This window comes from Bos mutus, chromosome 23 (genome assembly GCF_027580195.1).
Source record: "Bos mutus isolate GX-2022 chromosome 23, NWIPB_WYAK_1.1, whole genome shotgun sequence".
Classification (NCBI taxonomy): domain Eukaryota; kingdom Metazoa; phylum Chordata; class Mammalia; order Artiodactyla; family Bovidae; genus Bos; species Bos mutus.
The window spans coordinates 28806003-28827774 of record NC_091639.1 but is presented as its reverse complement, the minus strand read 5'-3'; the positions used below and the strand labels follow the sequence as shown (position 1 = coordinate 28827774).

The 21772-nt window shown below is 41.5% G+C and overlaps 1 protein-coding gene across 1 annotated transcript in view; it reads right to left on the bottom strand.

Annotated features, from left to right (window-relative positions):
* Positions 1-19873, bottom strand: part of PTCHD4 (patched domain containing 4) — a 197180-nt gene extending 177307 nt beyond the window's left edge. Inside the window, exon 1 of the mRNA XM_070360923.1 lies at positions 19448-19873. Within this exon, the coding sequence (XP_070217024.1) occupies positions 19448-19873 (426 nt within the window). The remainder of the gene's footprint in view (positions 1-19447) is intronic.
* Positions 19874-21772: the final 1899 nt, after the last annotated feature.

Genomic DNA, 21772 nt, shown 5'->3' with positions numbered 1-21772 from the left:
TTTAGTGGAAACAAAATTGCTGATTTACCATCCAAGCAGGCATTAAGTCAGAGATGTTTATTAAATCAGACATTATCCCTCCGGCCCCAAAGTAAGAATTAACCTATTCTTTGCCCTTATTAAAAATGCTCAATGTTTTATCAGTGGTTTTACGATTTTGTTAAGGTAACTGTGGGATTATTTAGCCAGCAAAATGATGCATCTATGTAAGTACAAGGCATCTTTAATAAATCGTGAAACAACCTTCTTGTACTTGCATAGATCCTTTATTTTTGCTGGTTAAATAATCGCACAATTACCTTACCAGTTACTATCACTTGGGAAGAAAGACCTGAGGATAGGAGGACTTGGGGGGATCATGGAAAGTTCCAGTATCCCACAATCTTCTGGCCAGATCTTGTGGATGGTGAATAACCCTCATGTTTTTCATTTTGATATTTCTTGGTCTGTACCCATAAAATTTTTCTGCTTTGTATTCACTTTTTAAGTCTACCGCATTATTGGGATTTTATGCTGACTTCATAACCTTCAGAGTAACCGATCACAGCAAAACATTTCCCTGCTGACAGAAAGCAGCTCTCCCCTGACCTTAGTTTTAATGAATACATTTCAAAAAATAAAACATTTATTACCAATTGAAATAAGCATTCCTGAAAGACCTCTCCCACTAGGAAAGAGTATTTGTTTTTATTATAGAGCCCTGGAGGATTCTGAATCTAATGCAACACCAGTTCTGGACTTTTCTGTGCTCTGAATCATTTTGAACTAACCTTTAAGATTCAAGTTACCATGCTCTACTGCTACTTTCCCACTTGCCCCTCTTCTTCACTAGTCTGTAGGTTTCTAGGAAAGAGGGTCTCTAACTTTTCTCTATAACTCCAACACCTAGCCCAGTGTCTGAAACAATATAAGCATAGCATACATTTCTGTTGAGAAAAGCTATTCACTGGGGTAAGACAAATACGGAGAGATTGTTTGGATCAGGAAAGATAATTTGTATATCTTTTGAACACAACATTGGTGTTCAAAACTCAGGATACATCAATTTCCCAAAACTTAAAAGTTTGCTAAAAACAAAAAGGCTGTGTAGTAGCAAATGAGGTCTATGCATAAGAGAGTATTCAGTTAAACAGAAGTCCAAGAGAAAGTACTGGTCATTTCCAAGGTCATAGGATGATTAAAAAATGATAGCAAAGACCAGTTTTCTTTTTTACTGAAGGAAGAACAAATAGAAATACCTGTTTTAAATAGATATGAGGAGTAATTTTCTTCTGAAGAGATAGTGAGTAGTTTATTGAAGCAATTTATATATAACAGGGCTTTCTGAAACATGTAGGTTAGATAACCTTCCCAGATATCTTTCAATGAAGACTTGTAAAAATATGTGCACACAAAACAAGGATTAGGTCAAACTCCCTTAAGGCATGTCACAGTAACTATTTGTGAAAAAGTAAGAAAAAGTAAAAAAATACTTTATTCTAGAACAGTAAATAAAAGAAAGGTCAATTCCTTATTTTATTATATATGTTTCTGCAAAATATAAGTATGGATTCAACTCTGTAAAATACTTTTACAGATATTAAGATAAAATATTTAATAAATGAATAAAATAAAATATTTAATAGAAAGTGACCGTGGGACACCAAATGTTTGGCTTTCCTTTTGCAATGTATAATTTCCAGTTACTGGTGGCCAGTGTTGCATACCCACATCATTCATATTGATGTAGAAAACATCCTTTCACCTCACTGTACCAGGTGATTTATAATTGCCATTTAAAAATAATAAGAGAGGGAGTATAAGATTTGTGAACCCACTGGGATGCCAATGGAAAGCTTTCTACTGACCCAGGAAGGGCACTTAGATTTTTATGGCTCCTCTGTAGTTTGAACTACTTTAAATATTCATTGCACTTTAATGAACATACTTTTTCTGTAATTAGACATCGTGTTAATATTGTTTTATATGAATGGACTTGCCACACTGATCTGGGGGCGCCAAGATCCGTTTATGAAGGAGTTAGAAGTCTCAGGCTTGCTAAAACTAGAGTTAGCCTTCCCAGAACTCATTCATCTAGAAAAGGATAATAGTATTTTCACAGATGAAAAGATAGAAGGTGTGGGATTTGGTTGAAGATTAAGTAAATTTCAACTAAGTTAAGACTGGGAGTATTTTGAAATTCTTTAATATGATACTCTCCAAGCTTGAGCATGCTCAGTCACTTCAGTTGTGTCTATTTGCCACCCCATGGACTGGAGCCTGCTGGGTCCCTCAGTCCATGGGATTCTCCAAGCAAGAGTACTGGAGTTGGTTGCTGGGCCCTCCTCTAGAGGATCTTCCTGACCCAGGCATCAAACCTGCATCTCTGATCTCCTACATGTAGTTTCTTTACTACTAGCGCCACCTGGGAAGCTCTTTAAAGCTTAATATGGCACAATTAAAAAGCCAAATAGTTAATTCACTTGATCCTTCATTTATTCAATACATATTTCTTTATTTCCTGCTGCTGCTGCTAAGTCACTTCAGTCGTGTCTGACTCTGTGCGACCCCATAGACGGCAGCCCACCAGGCTCCCCTGTCCCTGAGATTCTCCAGGCAAGAACACTGCAGTGGGTTGCCATTTCCTTCTCCAACGCATGAAAGTGAAAAGTGAAAGTGAAGTTGCTCAGTCGTGTCTGACTCTTAGCGACCCCATGGACTGCAGCCTACGAGGCTCCTCCATCCATGGGATTTTCCAGGCAAGAGGACTGGAGTGGGTGCCATTACCTTCCTACTACATGCTTATTACAAGAATAGGCTAACAATGAATAGTATTAATTAACTGGTTACAAAGTAGCAAACACTGTCTCAGGATATGAAGGAATTTAGGTCATCCTAATGGGCTACAGTCCATGGGGACACAAATAGTCGGATACGACTGAGCGACTAAAACACACACACACACAATGGAAATCAAGGAGCTAATAACAGCTTCATAAGAATTGAAAGCCTATACTTGAAATAGACTTATTTGAGCTATCAAGATTCATTTCCTTTGGCTCTATCACCATAATAATAAATATTTATAGGTTTTCTTATTAATCTCCTGGAAGAAGTATATTAAGAAAGGATGCCTTCTAAAGTGTCAAGGGATATATTTTCCCAATGATTGGCAATCCTGGACATCTTTGGAGCAGAGCAAAATGATTAAGACATCATATTTCTGGCCAATCAATACCGGATTAGGGAATTACAAGAGAGAATGAAGTTGTTTACTTTAGCTACAGAGCTCTTGTGGAGGCAGCTTACGTGCCAAGGAAATGGTACTGTGATTGATTGTGTCAAGGCAAATGCTCTCTTTTTTGAGACCCGGATTAAGACTTGAAGTGGAGGGTCAAAGGAAGCCGTATCATTCCCTTATCTTTTCATCCTATGAATCTGTAAAGGAGGTGAGTAGGACAGGGGGATCTTTTTCTGGTCTAAGGTCTCTCAGTGTTTCTCAACCTGGTTATCCACTAGAATCATACAAAGAGCTTAAGAAAACACCAATTCTCAGGCCCCTTCTCCAGAGATTCTGATTCAGTTGGTCTGAGGAAGGGACCCAGACATCATTTAATAGGGAAGTTCCTGAAATGTTCCTTTTGAGAATCATTGAGCTATACCAAATGAAAAGCACTAAAAATCACTTTGTAATAGGACAAGCCACATGGTACTCTTATAAGCTTACTCTTGGATGTGGTCCTTAACAAAGCAATTTACAGCATTTTGTAGTTGGTCTATAAATAAATCAGGTCCTTCTAATTTCTATCCAAGGTTTTTCTTGGGACACCTGCTCCCCTGGAACTTGTTGACCTAAATTTGTATCGTGCTTGCATAAGTGCATATACTTATGAAAGCTACATTTTAAATCACATAAGAAAATGTTCTTTTTCTCCAGCTTCTGTTGACAAGCCAGAATATTTTGCTTTCTTCCTTTTGTCTGCTAAGGAATGTGGAAATCCAAAAACAGTCCTAGTCTACTCTCAAGATAACAGTAAATGAACAATTAAGTAAATTATGCTACAATCACTTGCCAGGTTTTTGAGCTACAAAAAAATATTATGTAAATTTTTATGGAAAAATTTAACAGTCTCAAGAAAGACATGAACTCTATATAGCATCTATGTACTTCACAGTCAAAGACTGGAAATCAATTGTTTATAAAATTGGTCAATAGGATTGTGAGCGAGTTTTCACTTGGTGTTTTTATGATGTTGATTTAGATTAAAAAGTTACAATTTATTAAGAAATCACTAAGTGTCTGAAAATTTCAAAATATGGAGAGTAGATACTAAAAATACTTTTAGTGTCATGTAAAAAATATTAATAATACTTTTTTACATAGAAAAACTGGGACAAAAACACTAAATAACACATCTAAGGTCATACAGTAATAAATGATAGAATTAGATTCACACATAGATCTATTTCCTTTTTACTACCCTCTTCATCATTATTTAATAATTTCAAAGGGGGGGCTCAATCAATTAGAGCCTCCCCCATCTCAATCCATTAAAAACTATGACCCATCTCAATTAAAAAAAAAATTGCTGTTTTAAGCTAAATGGGTCACACTGTCAATGCTTATAACTTTAACATCATCAATAACTTAAGGATGCAGAGCTGAGGGCAAAAAGGGAAGTAAAAATCTTATGTCAATTTAGTTACCAACTACCAAAATATTTTTTCTGTCAAGAAGATGAGTAGGATAACATCAGTTTATAAACAACATTTTGAGATAAATTAACTAAAAATGTAAGTGAACATTGCTTAGCAAGAGACATGCTGATGTGATTAGTTGATAAAAGATGTCTTAAGTTTCATAGCCTAGAAAGGATCTAAGTCCTTAAAAATAATCCCCAAGGGCACAGTGGTTGAAAAGAATGTAATGATAATAAAGTCAAGCAGCGAGTACCAGTTTTGTGTGCTATTCCCTTAGAGAGGCATGCTTGATCTACAAAGAGGGGTCATTAAGCTAGTGCAGCCACTGAGCTCCTCACGCCCCCCAGGGAGCCAAGCAGGGTGTTTGTCTCCAGGGGCACTTACTGGGGCCCCACTGACCCTAACCTCACGCTCCGTTGTTCAGGCTCTGCCTTGCCCACCCAGGAGTCTGTTCTAGAGAAATCATCCCCCAAACTGCATTGTGCAAGAAGACCTGGATCCTGGGAAGGGAGAAATGACATGCTAGACTTTTGTCCCTTTCTTTTACAATATTGCTTCTGATTTATGTTTTGGCCTTTTGGTCAGGAGGCATATGGGGTCTTAGTTCCCCGACCAGGGTGTCGAACCGGAGCCTCTGCATCACCAGGAAAATCCTTCCCATTTCTTTCTAAGCAAGAAATGTGAAATGAAAAAAAAAAAAAAAAAGAATATATGTACATATATACATATACATATATATACATATGTATATGGAGAAGGAAATGGCAATCCACTCCAATATTCTTGCCTGGAAAATCCCATGGATGGAGAAGCCTGGTAGGCTACAATCCATGGGGTCACAAAGAGTCGGACACGACTGACAGACTTCACTTTCACTATACATATGTAATTATATAAGTTTACCAAAAAAAATGTTGATTAAAATATACAACAGAATGGTGATTTCTTGCTTTATAAATAAAAGATGACTTGCAGATAAATTACAACAGAAAGTTTATCAGTGCAGGGATGGGGGACTCATTACCTATTTTTAAATTGTTTTTGAGAGTAATTTTAGCAGCTTTGTCCAAATGATCCTTTTTTAAAGACTTATTTTTCTGAGTGGAACATATGTCACAAGAGAGGATAAGAACAGCCCAATAAAAACATATCTGGTTATTAAAACAAGCTTGATAATCTTAAAAGAAAAATAAGAAGGGTTCTAAGTAGCCCATGTGCTTAGTGCTGGTGCACAGACGTTTAAGAGCATGCTTCATCTTTGATTTTAATGCCACATTTCATACACAGAAAGGGTAACCGATCCTGTCTAGGGGTTTAGCTTTGGCTTGCTAATATTCTCACTGAACAAATTTTCACTAACCTGCTGCATCATCTATTTTCTTTCTTCCTCCCTCCCTTCCTTTCTGACATAGGACTTCTGCTCTTCACTTTTTTAACCAATTCCCTTAGTTTTAAGAAATCAGTTTCACTCTTTACCATCACATGAATAGAAACGATAAAATCTCTTTACATTTTATGACCTTCAGTATTTCTGCTTAGGAAGTGTGAAAGTGTTAGTGTCTCAGTCACATCTGACTCTTGGCGACCCCGTGGACCACGGTCTGCCAGGCTCCTCTGTCTGGACCGTGGTCTGCCAGGCTCCTCTGTCCACGGGATTCTCCAAGCAAGAAAACTGGAGTGAGTAGCCATTCCCTTCTCCAGGGGATCTTCCTGATCCAGGAATCGAACCTGGGTCTCAAGCATCGCAGGAAGATTCTTTACCATCTAAGCCACTAAGAAAGTTGAATTTCTGCTTATGATACTCTCAGTCCTACATTTAGCATGGGTAGCTAAATAAATATCCCTCTCTCCAATCGAATGATTCTCAAAATTGAGTAATTGAGGGACCCTTTTAAAAAAGAAGCAAACAAAAGTCTTCTGAAACTATTCTGTGGACCGAAATTATTTTATGTATCATAAATTAATGTTTTCAATATAGATATGGTTCTGGCAAATGTGGGCAGTTTTCTTTTTTCTTTTTTAAATTTTTAAAAATTGAGATGGAAGTGACATATCACACTGTATTAGTTTTAAGTATACAATATAATGATTTGATATGTTTGAATATTGCATTAGTTAACATCCCTCTTTTAGTAACCTTCAAATATACAATACAGCATTGTTAACTATAGTCACTGTGCTGCACACTGTATCCCCAAGACTTATTGATCTTATAACTTAGTTTCTTTAATTATAGTTCCATTTATGTATAAATATTTTCATCTTCTCATAGATAAAATATAAAACAAAAGACGTCTTCTAAATGGAATATTTATTTAGTGCAGTTTTGAATGGGTTTCTTTCATTTATCCATTCACTTTTCATTTCACTAGCAAATGAAGACCTGGAACTATTAAAACGACCAGTGTAAGTTATGTTTCCTCAGGACAGAATACACATATGAAGTCATATGAAAAGGAACTTAAATTTCATCTGCTTGCATCCCTACTTGAATAAGACAGAAACTCTGGCCCCTGAAAACTTTGACCCATTCTGGGAGTCTTTAGAATATCTTTGTGCTGTGCTAAGTCGCTTCAGTCGTGTCCAGTTCTGTGCCACCCCGTGGACTGTAGCCTATCAGGTGTCTCTGCCCATAGGATTCTCTAGGCAAGAATACTGGAGAGGATTGCAATGCCCTTCTCCACGGGATCTTCCCAACTCAGGCACCGAGCCTTCGTCTCTTACACCTCCAGCATGGGCAGGCAGATTCTTTACCACTAGCACCACCTGGGAAGCCCCTAATATCTTTATTATTTCCCAAATTGGCTTTCACGCTCTGCTCTCTGGCCCCCTGGCTGATGGTGACTCCTGTGCATTAGAACCGGGGCTAGTCCCCTGGCATTCTGAAGTCTGTGCGTGGGTCTTCAGATGTGACTCTGTGAGTTCCCACTGTGCTACGCTGCCAGATAAAATACAGGACGCCTAGTTAAATCTGAATTTCAGATAAGTGAAGAATGCAATATTTAGAACATACTTATACTAAAAACGTAAATTTTTGTTTATCCCAAATTCAAATTTAACTGGATGTTCTGTATTTTTATTTGCTAAATCTGGTAACCCTTCCAGGTGCTCAAGCTGCCTCCCTGCAGGCTCTCCTGAGCTGAAGTCACACGTGTACCATGTACAAGTGGAAAAAGACTCTCCCTATTCTTGTGGCCCCTTGTTTCCTAAGCCCCAAACAATCTTGCTTGTGGCTCATGCATCTCAGGACTACTCAGAGAGGCAATTCTCAATGACGTTACCAGTAGCTATCTCTCTTTAAGGTTTAGGCACAGCCATAGAAGGCAATGGCACCCCACTCCAGCACTTCTGCCTGAAAAATCCCATGGACGGAGGAGCCTGGTAGGCTGCAGTCCATGGGGTCACTAGAGTCAGACACGACTGAGCGACTTCACTTTCACTTTTCACTTTCCACTTTCATGCATTGGAGATGGAAATGGCAACCCACTCCAGTGTTCTTGCCTGGAGAATCCCAGGGACGGGGAGCCTTGCTGGGCTGCTGTCTATGGGGTCGCACAGAGTCGGACACGACTGAAGTGACTTAGCAGTAGCAGCAGTATAGAAGGGGAAGGGGATGACAGAGGATGAGATGGTTGGATAACTCGATGGACGTGAGTTTGAGCAAGATTCAATAGACAGGGCGGCCTGGCGTGCTGCAGTCCATGGGGTCGTAAAGAGTCAGATATGAATGAGCAACTGAACTGAACTGATAGAAGGGAAGGCTGGCTGGGATGGGCTTTTTTTCCTGTTTCCTTGCAACTTCCCCACATACCAGCTGGCTCCACGTAGGCAAATCAACGTATGTAGTGAAAGCTACCAGCTCTACATCAGGCACATACAGTTTAACAAAGACTTCTTAGAAGTCTACAATACAAGTTAGAGTGTGATTAAGGAAATTGCCATCAAAGTACCTCTTAAAGTGTATAAAAGTGGTTTCTACCTTTGGAGGCACTTTGGAGAAGTTCCATGGAAAAAGCAACTTTTAAGAGATGTGAATTTGACAGTGTGAAAGAAATTCCAAGCAAAAGGAACATTATGAATGAAGGTAAGAAAACAGGAAAATTCAGGGTGGGTTTGCTTTGGTTTGGTTGCTGCATAAGATGTACTGCAACCTGAAACTTCAAGTAAAGTTAGAGGCCTGGCTAAGCAAAGTTCTCAATGGCTACGGTCAGGAGTTTGCCATTTCTTCTCTAGGCAATGAGAAACTCTTGCAGGATTTGGTTAGAGGAAAATATATCAAGAGATGTATAACCCTATTACACAGGTTAGGTTCCAGGTGAGAGAAATCATGTGATAGAGACTAGATTATTACCTAGATAAAACAGGTACAACATAATGAAAACCCAAGGGAGAGACAGTGAGAAAGAAAAGGAAAATAAATTTGAAAAGGAGAACTTAGTCTTCAACCTTGCTAATCCATTATAATCAACAGAGGAGATTTTAAAAATTTCAGTGTCCATGTCACCTCTTTACTGAGAACCTCTGGAGATGAGATCCACACATCAGCATCATTAAAGCTCCCCTCATGATGCCTACATTCAGCCAAGACTGAACATCTCTTCTGCACAAGAGAAGTTCTCATATTTCAGCAGGAATCAGAAGCACCTAGAGGGCTTGTGGGACCCAATCCTCAGTTTCAGCAGATCTGGTCCAAGAATGCACATTTCTAACAAGCTTTCAGGTGGTCAGGATACTACTGATCTAAGGGCCATCTTGGCCTAGAATGAATCAGCTCCTACTGTTTATGTCTCTGCTGGGTGGGAGTCTAGGGAAGGGAAGAGTTAATCATAGTGACTGAGCCCGAGTAAACGACAGAATAGAGATGCCATTCAAGGAGTTATAGATGTGGAAGAGAACTAATGTTTGGCTTGAATGAGAATATTGAGAACACACCAGGAAAAAGACTGTTCCATGGGAATAATTATAACTGTGGAAGTAGCAAGGGGAGTCAGCCAGTAAGAAGCAAAGAGACATCAGAGATGTAAGAGGAGAACCGAATGTCACAGAAACCCAGAGGGGATAAAGGGGTCAAGGCTAGCTGTGCTGAAAGTGACAAGAATATACAACTTCTGAGATATTTCCAGACCCAGTGGACACTGAAATCAAGGTCTCAGTTTCCTTATTTGTTCATTACTGTCCTTAGCAAAGACATGTCACATTCAGAATGAAGGCAGCTCAAGTTCTTTGGAGCAAAAATCAGAGGAATCTATGCCTGTCATACTCTACTTACTAAGGAAATAGCATGACTATAATAGGATAGAAACAACTTCAGTTTTGAGGACTGAAACAAAAAAATATTCATCTAATCAAGAGATCACTATAGAGAATGGACTGGTGCTTGTCAAGGGGGAGGGAAGTGGGAGAAGGTTGGAATGGGAGTTTGGGATTAGCACATGCAAAATGCTATATACAGAATGGATAAACAAGGTTCTATTGTATAGCATGGGAAACTATATTTAATATCCTGTGATAGAGCATAATGGAAAAAATATGAAAGAGAATATATATATTATTACTGAGTCACTTTGCTGTACAGTAGTAAATAACACATTGCAATTCAGCTATACTTCAATAAAAGATAAATTAAAAAAAAGAGTTCACAAGAAAAATCAATTAACCAATTCTGAATAAGGGCAGAATATCAGTGCTCGAAGAGCTAAGCTGAGAGTGTTTGTTAAGAATTTGCAACGAATAAGGTACTGTTCTAAGTGCTTTATACTCTTCTTGCTCGGTGTGGTCCAAGGACCAGAGGCCTCAGCTTGCTAGAAATGTAGAATTTCACTCCATCCCAGACTTATTAAATCAGAATCCACATTTTTGTCAAGATCTCCAGATGACAATCAGAATTTGAGAAGCCCTTCTTTAATTAGCCAACTGAATGATAAGAAGTCGGGGTTATGATGATAGAACTGAGTTACAGAGAAGTTAAAACATCTGAACAAAGTCATAGAGCTAATGGGACAGAGTAAAGATGTAAACTGGACTATCAAGCTTCACAGATCTTGATCTAAACTGTGTGACAGCAACTCTTAAGAAATTCTCAACACAGCCCTTAGCACCTCCACCATGACAGCGTTTTACTTCCACCCACAGTGGCTTTCATTCAATGTACCTAAGGTACTAGATGCTTCAGCATCTAACCTCGACATCAGCTCACAGTTCCTTGCTCAAGAAAGTTGAGCAAGAGCCCACGACTTGGTATCCTACTTTCACTGTTAGTGTGTGTCCTTAGTCCTTGGTGACCCCGTGGACTGTAGCCCGCCAAGCTCCTCTGTCCATGAAATTTTCCCTCTCACAGCACCAGGCAATTTTCCTCTGTGATAATCTGTAATGATACATTTATCTGATTTTTGTCTTTTGTATTAGACTCAAGCTCCTGGAGGGTCATGCATCACATCTCTTTTTGTTCTTTACTCAAGTCTCCAGCACCCAACACAGGGCGTGGCACAGAGCAGACACAATCTGTTACATTAGTTGAATGGCTTTATTTAAATTTTTTTTACTGAAGGATAACTGCTTTACAGAATTTTGGTGTTTTCTGTCAAACCGCAGTATGAATCAGCCATAGGTATACCTATAGTTGAATGGCTTTGAGTCTAAGGTACACCTCACCTACTTTAGTATGATCCACGGTGACAATCAGAACTGAACATTCTCCTCCTCCACATAGGCGGAGGTGAGGTGAGAGAACAGACCTGAATGTTCAAAGGGCAGAGAGAACTTTGAGGCTGATTATGATCCACAGTGACAATGTACCGAGTGCTCAATGTCCAGGCAAGCCTCCATCTACCCTGAACACCTGGAACTGCTTTAAGACCCTCCTGAAGCTGTAAGAACCCTTTAAACAGGTTTCTGTTTTCCAGAAGCCGAGTCATCCTCTGCCTTTAGCCTTTGAGACAGCAGAGGGAAGTAAGCGTGGCCCAGATGAAGCCTCTTCTTGTAGAAGGGGATTTCTGAAGGGAAAACATCGGCTGTTCCAACGCAAAGCCTGTAACTAAACAGACTCATTCATTTTAAGTGCTGCTCATCAGGTACCTTTCAAAGGCCCTGAATTTCCCTGAATTACAGAGAATGAGCCTTGATTTCAATGAATGGCTTTGCCATAATAATCCTGTCTGAGAAAGGCATGGATTGCAAAGCCACTTCAAAAATCTACTCCACTCTAATTTTGTGTTTCACTTTCCCCAAATACCCTTGTGCCTATGTATAGTTCCTATACCTTGTGTTCCCATATAATATTAACATGATTAGGCTAACGAGGGCTTAATGCTGCTACTGTTGTAAACTAATCGCAAAGAGGCTTGAGAAAATCGCTGCTGATTTTTTTTCTTAAAGATACGGTTAGATTTAATTTCAACGTTTTTGGAAAATATTGACCGACAGTAATAGGGTTTAAGCTCAACCAGGTGACGGGCCCAACCACAGAGGAAAAGGGTGAGCCTTTCTGTGTGGACTAGCTGCTTGATAATTCTCTGGGCATTTCTCTAATGTCTTTATCACATGTCTACATAAGATGGTGCAGGCTCAATTACTCAATTTTCTTAGGGTGTGTTTGGTCTAAGTCAACACACGTGACTTCAAACTCAACCTGTAAATAGGGAACACTAATGTGAACCTTGCATCTGAGACTTGAGTTTCCCAAAGTCTCAGGGGCCTGTGAGTCACTTGGGGAGCTGGTTAAAACACAGGTTCTGGTCAGTAGGTCTGTGGTAAGACCTGGGATATTTCCATTCCCAGTGAGTTTCCCCAGGGATGCTGATCACTGGTCGATACAGAACACTTTGAGGAAAAAGGTTTTAGAAACAAAAAGAAATTAATTCTGTAGCTTACAATACAGCTTGGCACGCTTTTAAATCAGAAGCATTGCCGTAATGTTTCTGGGTGCCAGGGCTGTGATAGCTGTCTCCCTGTCCCCCAGCAGCCTAGCAGAAACAATCCAGAGATAGGAGTCGCTTCTGTGACCTCTCCATGCAGAAGGGGCTTGACCTGTTTGTTGAACTAAGTTAGGGAAGAAACAGGCCTGCTGTTTAATCTAGAGCTGTGTCATAAAAATCTAGAATCTTGGAATTTCCAAATTTCTCCTTTAAAAATGCTGATATTGAGCATGTGAAGAAATGTCTGGATGTATCTGGAATAGGTATGCACATCTGCTGATCAATCAACTCTAAAACTGAGATAAAACCAATGTGTTCCAATCATGTCCAACAGCCATTTCTCCAGGCAAGAATACTGGAGTGGGTAGCCATTCCCTTCCCCAGGGGATCTTCCCAACTCAGGGATAGAACCCCAGTCTCCTGCATTGCAGGTGGATACTTTACCATCTGAGCCACCAGGGAAGCCCTATCATGCTGTGAGGGCTAATGGGTTAAAATGAAAATATTCTCCTAACACAATATATTTTGAAAAGCACAACACCATAGCTTGTTTCAGTTATAATAGCATTAAAGTAGAAAAAGATTCAGGACAAAGCTATTAAATTTAAGTATTGCTTAAAGCAATACTTAAGAGCAGTGACAGCAAAGGAATGTTTGTTTTTTCTTTGTTTAGGGGGCAGACATGGCTCTAGGCCCTCCTACACTTCCATCTTGCTCCGTGTGTCCACCCCAAGCCCTTGGTGGTTCTGAACCACTGGATCAGCTCAGCTGAGGGTAAGAAAATTAGAAGGGAGAAAGTCATTTCTCTGCTCTCTAAAAAATTCTACCTTAATCCTTGAATTCCAAAACTATGGAAAGAAGCATGAATAAGTACTTATGAAATTTACCTAATGTAGTTTAAAGTAGGTCTTTGTTGAAGCCAACCAGAATCTGTGTCCCAATACCAGGCAAGATTTTTGCCCACCTGGTTGCTCAGAAAAGTTTAATGCCTGAACTGATCCTGATACAGTGGCTTGGAAATATATGTACAACTATTTAGTTAGGAAACTATGATTATTGCTTAACAGCATTGTTCAAATCTAACTAATCAAGACATCTACTTCACTCCAGAGAAGAAATATTCTAGAAAAATCTCCAGATCTACTGCGATGATATTTATCTATGGCATGGTGGAATGTCACAGAGAAATCCCAGAGCTTGAGGCACAGATTGGTGACGAGACTTGTCCAATGTCACATAACTGGTCTTTACAGAACTGGGGTCAGAACTCAGGTCTCCTGAATATGTCTCAATTTAGTCTGCATTGTATTATCCCATCATATCTCATCAATTCTATTTCCTGATGCCAATTTTAAACAGAAGGACTCAAGCCTGCCTGGCACATAAGACCCTGGCTTGGAACTCGGTTACCTAATAGGCTTCCCCACTCTCAGTGGATCATTAGTTTGTTCTGAGTTGATGTGAAATAATATGAAAGGTGAAATCACATGTTGGTAAGGAATCTGTTAAATTGTTTGTGGCAAATCCATGTACAATATGGATGGTAGACAGATACTACCTGCTCAGTCGTGTCTGACTATTTGCGATCCCATGGACTGTAGCCCGCCAGGCTCCTCTGTCCATGGACTTGTCCAGGTAAGAATCCTGAGTGCGTTGCCATTTCCTCCTTCAGGGGATCTTCCAGACCTGGGGATCAAACCCTGCATCTTTTGCATTGGCAGGTAGATTCTTTACCACTGCAGCACCTGGGTCAACATCGGAGTTTACCCAGACTGGAAGTATTACTCCTTTGTGGGTTAGTGAGGGAAGAGAAGCTTCACTGCACCTTCATCTGGGCTGGTCTCTCCAGTAAGCAAGGGGACTGGTATGAGAGAGCAGTGGTCACAGTGTGGATTTGAGATGGCTTGGGAGTTACAACCCTAGTTCTTCCTTAGTACAAGGGGTTGCTGTCACAGAGAAAGATGCAGGATATGCAAGGACCCAATACAGTATTCATAGTTAAAAATATCAACTTCAGTGTCAGACAGACCTGGATTTAAAGCCCAGCTCCAACATGCACTAACATGGGGTCCTCTTAAAATTTACTTAATCTCCTGGTCTTTAGGTTTAGGTTCCCAACTCATAAAATGGGAATTAAAATATTCTTCCTGATTCATAAGCTTGCAAAAATGACATGCTGTGTATGAAATACCATGTCAGTTAAGACACAAACTATGTACTCAATAAGGTAGTGATTTTTTTTTTTTTCATTATTAAGAGAGAGAATTAGGAATGCAAACTTAAATCTAAGAGAAGATCCTGACATAGCTAGTTTTTAAGGTTTTAGAATGAATTAGGGAAAGGAGTCTATGGAATAACTTTTCTTGGAAATCTTTAAAAGTAATGCTTGTTTTTTTACTTTTCATGTTGGCTTTAACTGCCCTTCCATTAAGATTGGCACTAAATAATTAATGGCAACAGCTTCCAAATTAGGAAGATGTACTCAAAATGTGCCCAGAGAAACACTCTTTTAAGAAGCAGGAAAATCTATCTTTGTTCCTCTTCTTAAATGTGGTACCTTGGAAAATATATACTTCACTTAAACATCTGTTCAGAGGTATGTATTAATGGAATTTAATGGGGAGGACAGGCTACAGGGGATTGTTTCACTTCTTTCTTACCATTTGTCATGGACCACATTTCTCTGCTTCTTCATTACTTGGCCTTTTTCAGTGGCAAAATTAAAGAAACAGGGACATATGGAAGTTGGTACTTTCTTAGAACTAGCCAGATGGAAAAGTGAGGTCATCATGGCCTACCTAAGAAGTAAGGAAATATTACCTGTAACCACCTGAGCCCCTGGAATTATAATGACAATATGTTTTGGAGTCCAGAGCAGTCCTTGCTTAAGGATTTTGAGTGCCTGTCTCATTTTAATCAGGAGACTGGTTCCAACACTATGTGTTTAATTTCAAAATTCAGCCTGGCTACACTATATCAATTTATACAATATGTATGCTTAAATAAGTGGGAAAAAATGGTCCCTGAATTAGTAGGGTCAAAAAATTTATAGAAATCTGGAGAGTGTAGAAAATATCTTTAAAGTAAAAGCACATCATAGAAGTTTGAAGGTTGATAATAGCTTTGTGATGTTACAGTATAAATGAACACATTAGTCAATAGACTAATCAATGATGTAAATATTGCCTGCATAGAACTGTACAGGTTGGGTTTGGGGGATGTGAATAGTACAGAAGGAATGTAAGACTTGAGCTTTGTGCCTGCTCAGGGATATAATAACATAAAGAATATAAAGACAGGCACAACAGTAGAGTTGGTATTATATAGGTGTAGGGATTTCTGATCATGGCTCCTTTCCCACACAGCATTTGAAAGTATATATGTTTCTTCTGTGGTATTCTAAGCTGACTGCTCCTTTTTTCATATCATCTTTATCTGAGCCTCTCTTTAGAATTCCATAGCAGCAACTTTCTGTGTTCCTGCCTGTCTGGATTACCTTGTCAAGATAATCATGTTTATCAGAAGTTCTAAACCTTTTTGTGCTCAGAACTACTTGGGTGTCTTAATAATATTTGGAAGATGTCCTTCCAATTGTCATAACCTAAGCTTTCTGACCTCTGCCAAAAAGCTTTCTGTCCTAAGCTTTCTGTCAATCAGTGTTTATACATCTTCAGACTATCTCCAGGCTCTGACCTACTGCTCCTTCTATGTCAGGAGATTGCCAGTTCCTATCCACACCATCCTGCCCCTGCTATTTATTTTGCATTTTCCCTCAACTATTGATTCTCTGTCCACCAATGGCATTATCCAGCACTGAAATTTTCCATACTGGCCAGAGTTGGGAAGATTGGTGACCCAAGTGTAGCAGATGAAAGCAACATTAATTAAAGGGCCAAAAACTGTGAATATAAAATTTCTCTCAAATATCATACAACAGAAGTTCTCAAAGTTTACTATGGGTCAGCATCCTAGGGACACTCTTTGAGCATCACTGTTATGTATGAATTAAAATCATTTCCATATCACATATAAACAAAACAAAAGGCCATCTCACTTCGCTCTGTGTGAGGGAGTTCTTCACCTGAAAGTCCCTGGAGACTCTGATAGGATTCTAGGTGTCCCTGGAATTCCACCAGTTGTACTTCATATTACATTAGCATGTGTGATATTCCATCTGGATGCTTCAGAGAACCCACTGCTCTCAGAAAGTGAAAGTGTTAGTCGCTTAGTCGTGTCCAACTCTTTGGGACCCCATGGTATGTCCAAGGAATTCTCCAGGCAATACTACTGGAGTTAGCTGTCATTCTCTTTTCCAGGGGATCTTCCCAACTTGGGGATTGAACCTGGCTCTCCTGCATTGCAGGCAGATTCTTTACTATCTGAGCTACCAGGGAAGCCCACTCCTCTCAGAAGACATTTACCCCAAAATACCTTAAGGACCCCACTGACTGCATGCAGAAAGAGTCAAGCCAATGCACTGGAGGACACATTGATATTATTGATAGAATGTAGCAGAAAAAGGGCTTTGTAAATCAGATAGCCAGTGTATAATTCTCCTGTTCTTATGGTTAGCAGAATAATTCCACTAATACTACGTGGCCCTTTGTAATCAATTACTCCATTCTTTTATGATTATCCACTGATTCCTATCAAGATGTAGATGAACCAACCAATCAGCCAGAAAGTTTAGATGGAGAACCTCTGGACCCAAAGATTAGAGTCCCTGCTTACAGATAATCAAGGGAAGGACCTTGGCATCAACAATTAAGACCCCTGAGGGTAAGAACTTTGCTTTTCTTGCTGCAGACTTGTCCCATGTGCCTAGAAGAGCATCCAGTAAATCATAGGAGTACAGTCAGTCATTATTAAAGAGGTGAATTAGAGGCCTTAGGAGTTTGTATCACACATATCATAATGATATTGCTGGATAAATAAAATGCCCATGGTGGCTGATTGGACAGAGCCCTTACACCTGGAGAGTACTGCTGACTAAACTAAATAAGGGGCTCAATTAAGCCTGCATATTAATAAACTGCAAACTTGCTTCAATAGGGAAAACAAATTGAAATTTAAATATGTCACAATTTCAAATCTTTCTTTACACCTGATGTTTGACATAGGAAAGAACTCAGATAAAGACAGTAGGTGAAGATCACCTCTTCACCGCGTCCTTCTCTTGAACAAGCAATAATGTTGATGGAAAGGGTCTGGGAAATGAAAAGCATGCAACCCGACCACATCTATTCATCATGCTCCCTTCGATAAGTGTGAGGCAGGCAAGCCCTTACCTAGATTTCAAGCTAATGAATCATCTGTCTAGTCTCATTAAACTCCAAGGGACTGCTCCTGTGAACAGGGGGCTGAACCCTTGTCAGCCTCTGGATCCATAAACGAGGGCAATATGTTAAAAGGACGCAGGTTATGGGATTTTCTGAGGAATCCCTAGTTTCCAAGTGCGTTAATTTCTCCTTCGATTCAGGAAAAAGAGCCCTTTACCTCAAAAATCCTGAGAAATTAATTTTTCTAAATTGTGTACAGATGCTGATTGTATCAAATAAATTAATAGAAATATTAGCAATTTCCTATATCTGGCCACCCATTCATTGAAACTGGGATGACTTCTATCCCATGATTTCCCTAGAAGCACACACACATCCTCATACACATTAGAAGAAAGAAAATTCCTTCTTCTTGGGAAACACCTGCCTTGGGAATTCTTGACTGTGCAGCCTCTGAGCTGCTCAGGGCTGAGCATACAAATGGTGCAGTGACTCTTTTGGAAGTCACATTTGTCCCTGAAACTTCAGTCACCTGGAGACTGCATGCCTCATTGCCTGCAGCAGCTTAGTCCTGACAGTGTGGAATGAGTTTAGAAATCTCATTTGAGCAACAAAATCTGAATTGAGAGTTTAAACAGTACTGTCTATTTAATGCCACAATTATCATTCATGGCAACTTTTGCTGACTGTGGAATTTTTTCTTTTGCTATTGGGCTATTATAATAATCTTGCTTTGGTTTGGATTTAGTGTCTGTGTGTGTGGCGGGGAGGAAATAACAGGACTCAGTTAACTACTACATCAGTAAGCTGCACATCTCCATTTTCACACAGAGAAAATTCCTGCTTCTTTCCCTGTGCAAACACACACACACATAATTCCTGGAATCCTTAGCCATTCATACCCACTGCTTCCAGACACACACTCGCAGGGCAGCCAAGCACAAACTCCCTACATGTCAAAATCAAGCAAGGCTGAAGATGTAAAGGGGTGGATATGGCACCAGGTGGGATGTGTAATCAGTAATAAGAAATACATCGAGCCCCAGAATGAAAAGAAATCCCCCAAATTGTTCAGGATTCCCCCTCCCCCTTCCATTCACTGATTTATTAACCCTGAACAAAGATGTAATTGCAGGGTCTCAGAAACAACTTTTTTTTTTTCGTCCATTTTTTTTCTCATTTTTGGCATTTGTTTGGCTTTGAATTGCTTAATATCTAGTCATGCCATTTATTGCCTGTTTTCTTCACTCGTTGCCCATCGTTCCCCACCACCCCGCCAAAATGAGAGAAGCATCAGCTTCTGAGTCTTAAGGATGAGACCTCTGCATTTTCTTTGCTTGTTTAGGGCAAGAAATGAAGTGCTGCCTCTTTAATTGGCAGAAGCATGCAGGAGGAGCATACCTTTAATTTAGTGTTGGGATACCTCACTTGCACCCTGGCTGTTGTCTTATTGGAGACGGCAGCCTGCCTGAGATCCTCTAGCACTGAAATAATATCATCCAGTACGCATTTCTTATCCTGATTTCTCAACACACACAGATGGGAAAAAGTATAATTATAGCCCTTGTAGTTCACCTTCATTTCCAGCACGGCTCGATGGGTCTGCAGGATCCCCTCAGCCTGGAGCAAAATATTGTCCCCGGGTGGGGAGAGGAGGATCACCCTGCCATACCTCCCGGGGGTGTATAAGTCCGAATAGAGCTGGCTTTTGGACTGGTCCAGGGGGAAAAGGCTGCTGGCCAGGCTGCGCTCGATCTTGGCCAGGCTGTGGCTGGGAGCGACCAGGCGCTCCAGGTCGCCCTCGGGCTGGAAGCGGTTGAGCGCGCTGAGGCCGAAGGTGATGGTCAGGACTGCGGGCACGGTGAGGAAAAAGACCGGGTGCCGGCTCACGCACAAGCCCAGCCTGTGGCAGAACGACTGGAGCCCTCTGCGAAGCACCTGCCGCAGCATCCTCCACCAAATCCAGCTCGCAGGCGCTCCCGGCCGTCTTAAAAAGCACATGTGACATGTGTAAGCGCCGGGCTACCCCGCTTCTCTCCACGCCCCCCCCGCCCCGTCTTACCCGCTCCGGGTCGGCCCCCCGCCCCACAGCCGCCGCCGCCTCCCCGCCCCCTCCGCGCTCCCCGCGCCCCCCCACTTCCTCCGCCCGGTCTTTCCCCGGCCCCACCTCCATGCGCTCCTACTACTCTTTCAAACACTGCAGCAAGTTGCAGCAAGGCGGGCAGATAGAGACCGCGCGCGCGGGGGTGGCCGGCGGGCGCTGCGAGGGCCCCCGGGCCCACCCCTCCCCGCCCGCCCCGGCCGCCTCCCGCGCCCCCTTCTCACCGCATGAGCAGCGATCCCGCGGTCTAGCCCTTCATCTCGGTGCTGCAGTCCCCCGGTCTCCCTCTCTGGAGCTGGTTCCGTGCGGAGCGTCCCACAGATGTGAATTTCCTCTTCGTCCCGGTGGGGTTCGGCGCCTAACTGGAACCATGTGGCTCGGTGTTGTAAGAAGCAGACATGTGCCCCACGAAGGGGGGGTGGGGGCGGGAGGAGGGAGAAGAGGAGGGCGGGAGCGGGGGATGGAGGGGGGTGGGCAGCTAAGCTTTTCCTTTTTTTAAGAGGCTAACAGTTATTTTTAGAGTTTTGTTTTCCCTCTTCCTCCTTCCCCTCCGGAGTGAATGGAAGAGGAGATGGGGAAGGCGCCGCCGGCCCATTGGAGCTGTGGCGATGGGAGCCTCAGAAACGGGGTGCGGGGGGGGTGTGGAAGGAGGGACTCGAGGGCTTCCGGAGGAGGCAGCCTTTCGCCCCTCCAGTTTCCCTGTGCTCTCGAATTCGGCTTGTCGGACCAAGAAAAGGAGCTGAGAGAATGATGCTGCATTTTTAACACACCACACAGCTTGCAAGGGATTTCCTTCCACGCTCTTTCCCCGGGCTGCAGAGACCCCATCTATTGGCGGTGCGTTGGGGCTCTAGGGATCCTTCCTTGCTCTGGTGATTGGAGAGGAGGCATTTGCCAATAGCAGTCGCCTTTGGTTTTGGGGTGTGTGTGTGTGTGTGTGTGTGTGTGTTGGGAAGTGAAGATCCGCAGGCAATATGTGGTTTCTCATAAAATATTGCATTCACTTCCGTACTTTTGAAGTTTAGGACCAAAAGTTTCTAAAATTGGTTTTAGTCTTTTTCTCCCATTTCGCCTTCTGCCCCTCATCCTTGAGGACTGAGAACCTATCTGATTTTTCTCCTCGGAGGGAAATTCCAGAAACAAAAGTTTTGGGACGCCTAGCGCCTAGTCTTTGTTTGAAGAAAGAAGGTGAGCTAGGTAGAAGGGATACACATTGGAGTCAGTTAATGTATAAAACCGGAGAAGGCAATGGCACCCCACTCCAGTACTCTTGCCTGGGAAATCCCATGGACAGAGGAGCCTGGTAGGCTGCAGTCCATGGGGTCGCTAAGAGTCAGACAGGACTGAGCGAGTTCACTTTCACTTTTCACTTATTTCATGCATTAGAGAAGGAAATGGCAACCCACTCCAGTGTTCTTGCCTGGAGAATCCCAGGGACAGGGGAGCCTGGTGGGCTGCCGTCTATGGTGTCGCACAGAGTCGGACATGACTGAAGCGACTTGGCGGCAGAAGCGTGTATAAAACAGTCACCTTCCCCATATGGAAAAGAAAACCCCCAGGTCCTCCCTTAATATATACCCTCCACAGTGTGAAGGTGAAGAACCTTTACCTGCAAATCAGATCAATTTCAAAACCTTTAATAAATGTGTATATGTTGTTTACTATCTATTGGGACTTTCACAAATTCATGTTCTAGAAAGAATAGGAAGAAATTTTGAGGGCAGGTTCTAAAGTTTGATGGTGAACTGGAGATCTGCTCTCCATAGTTTCTATTCTTTTTGCATTGACCTAATAGAGAT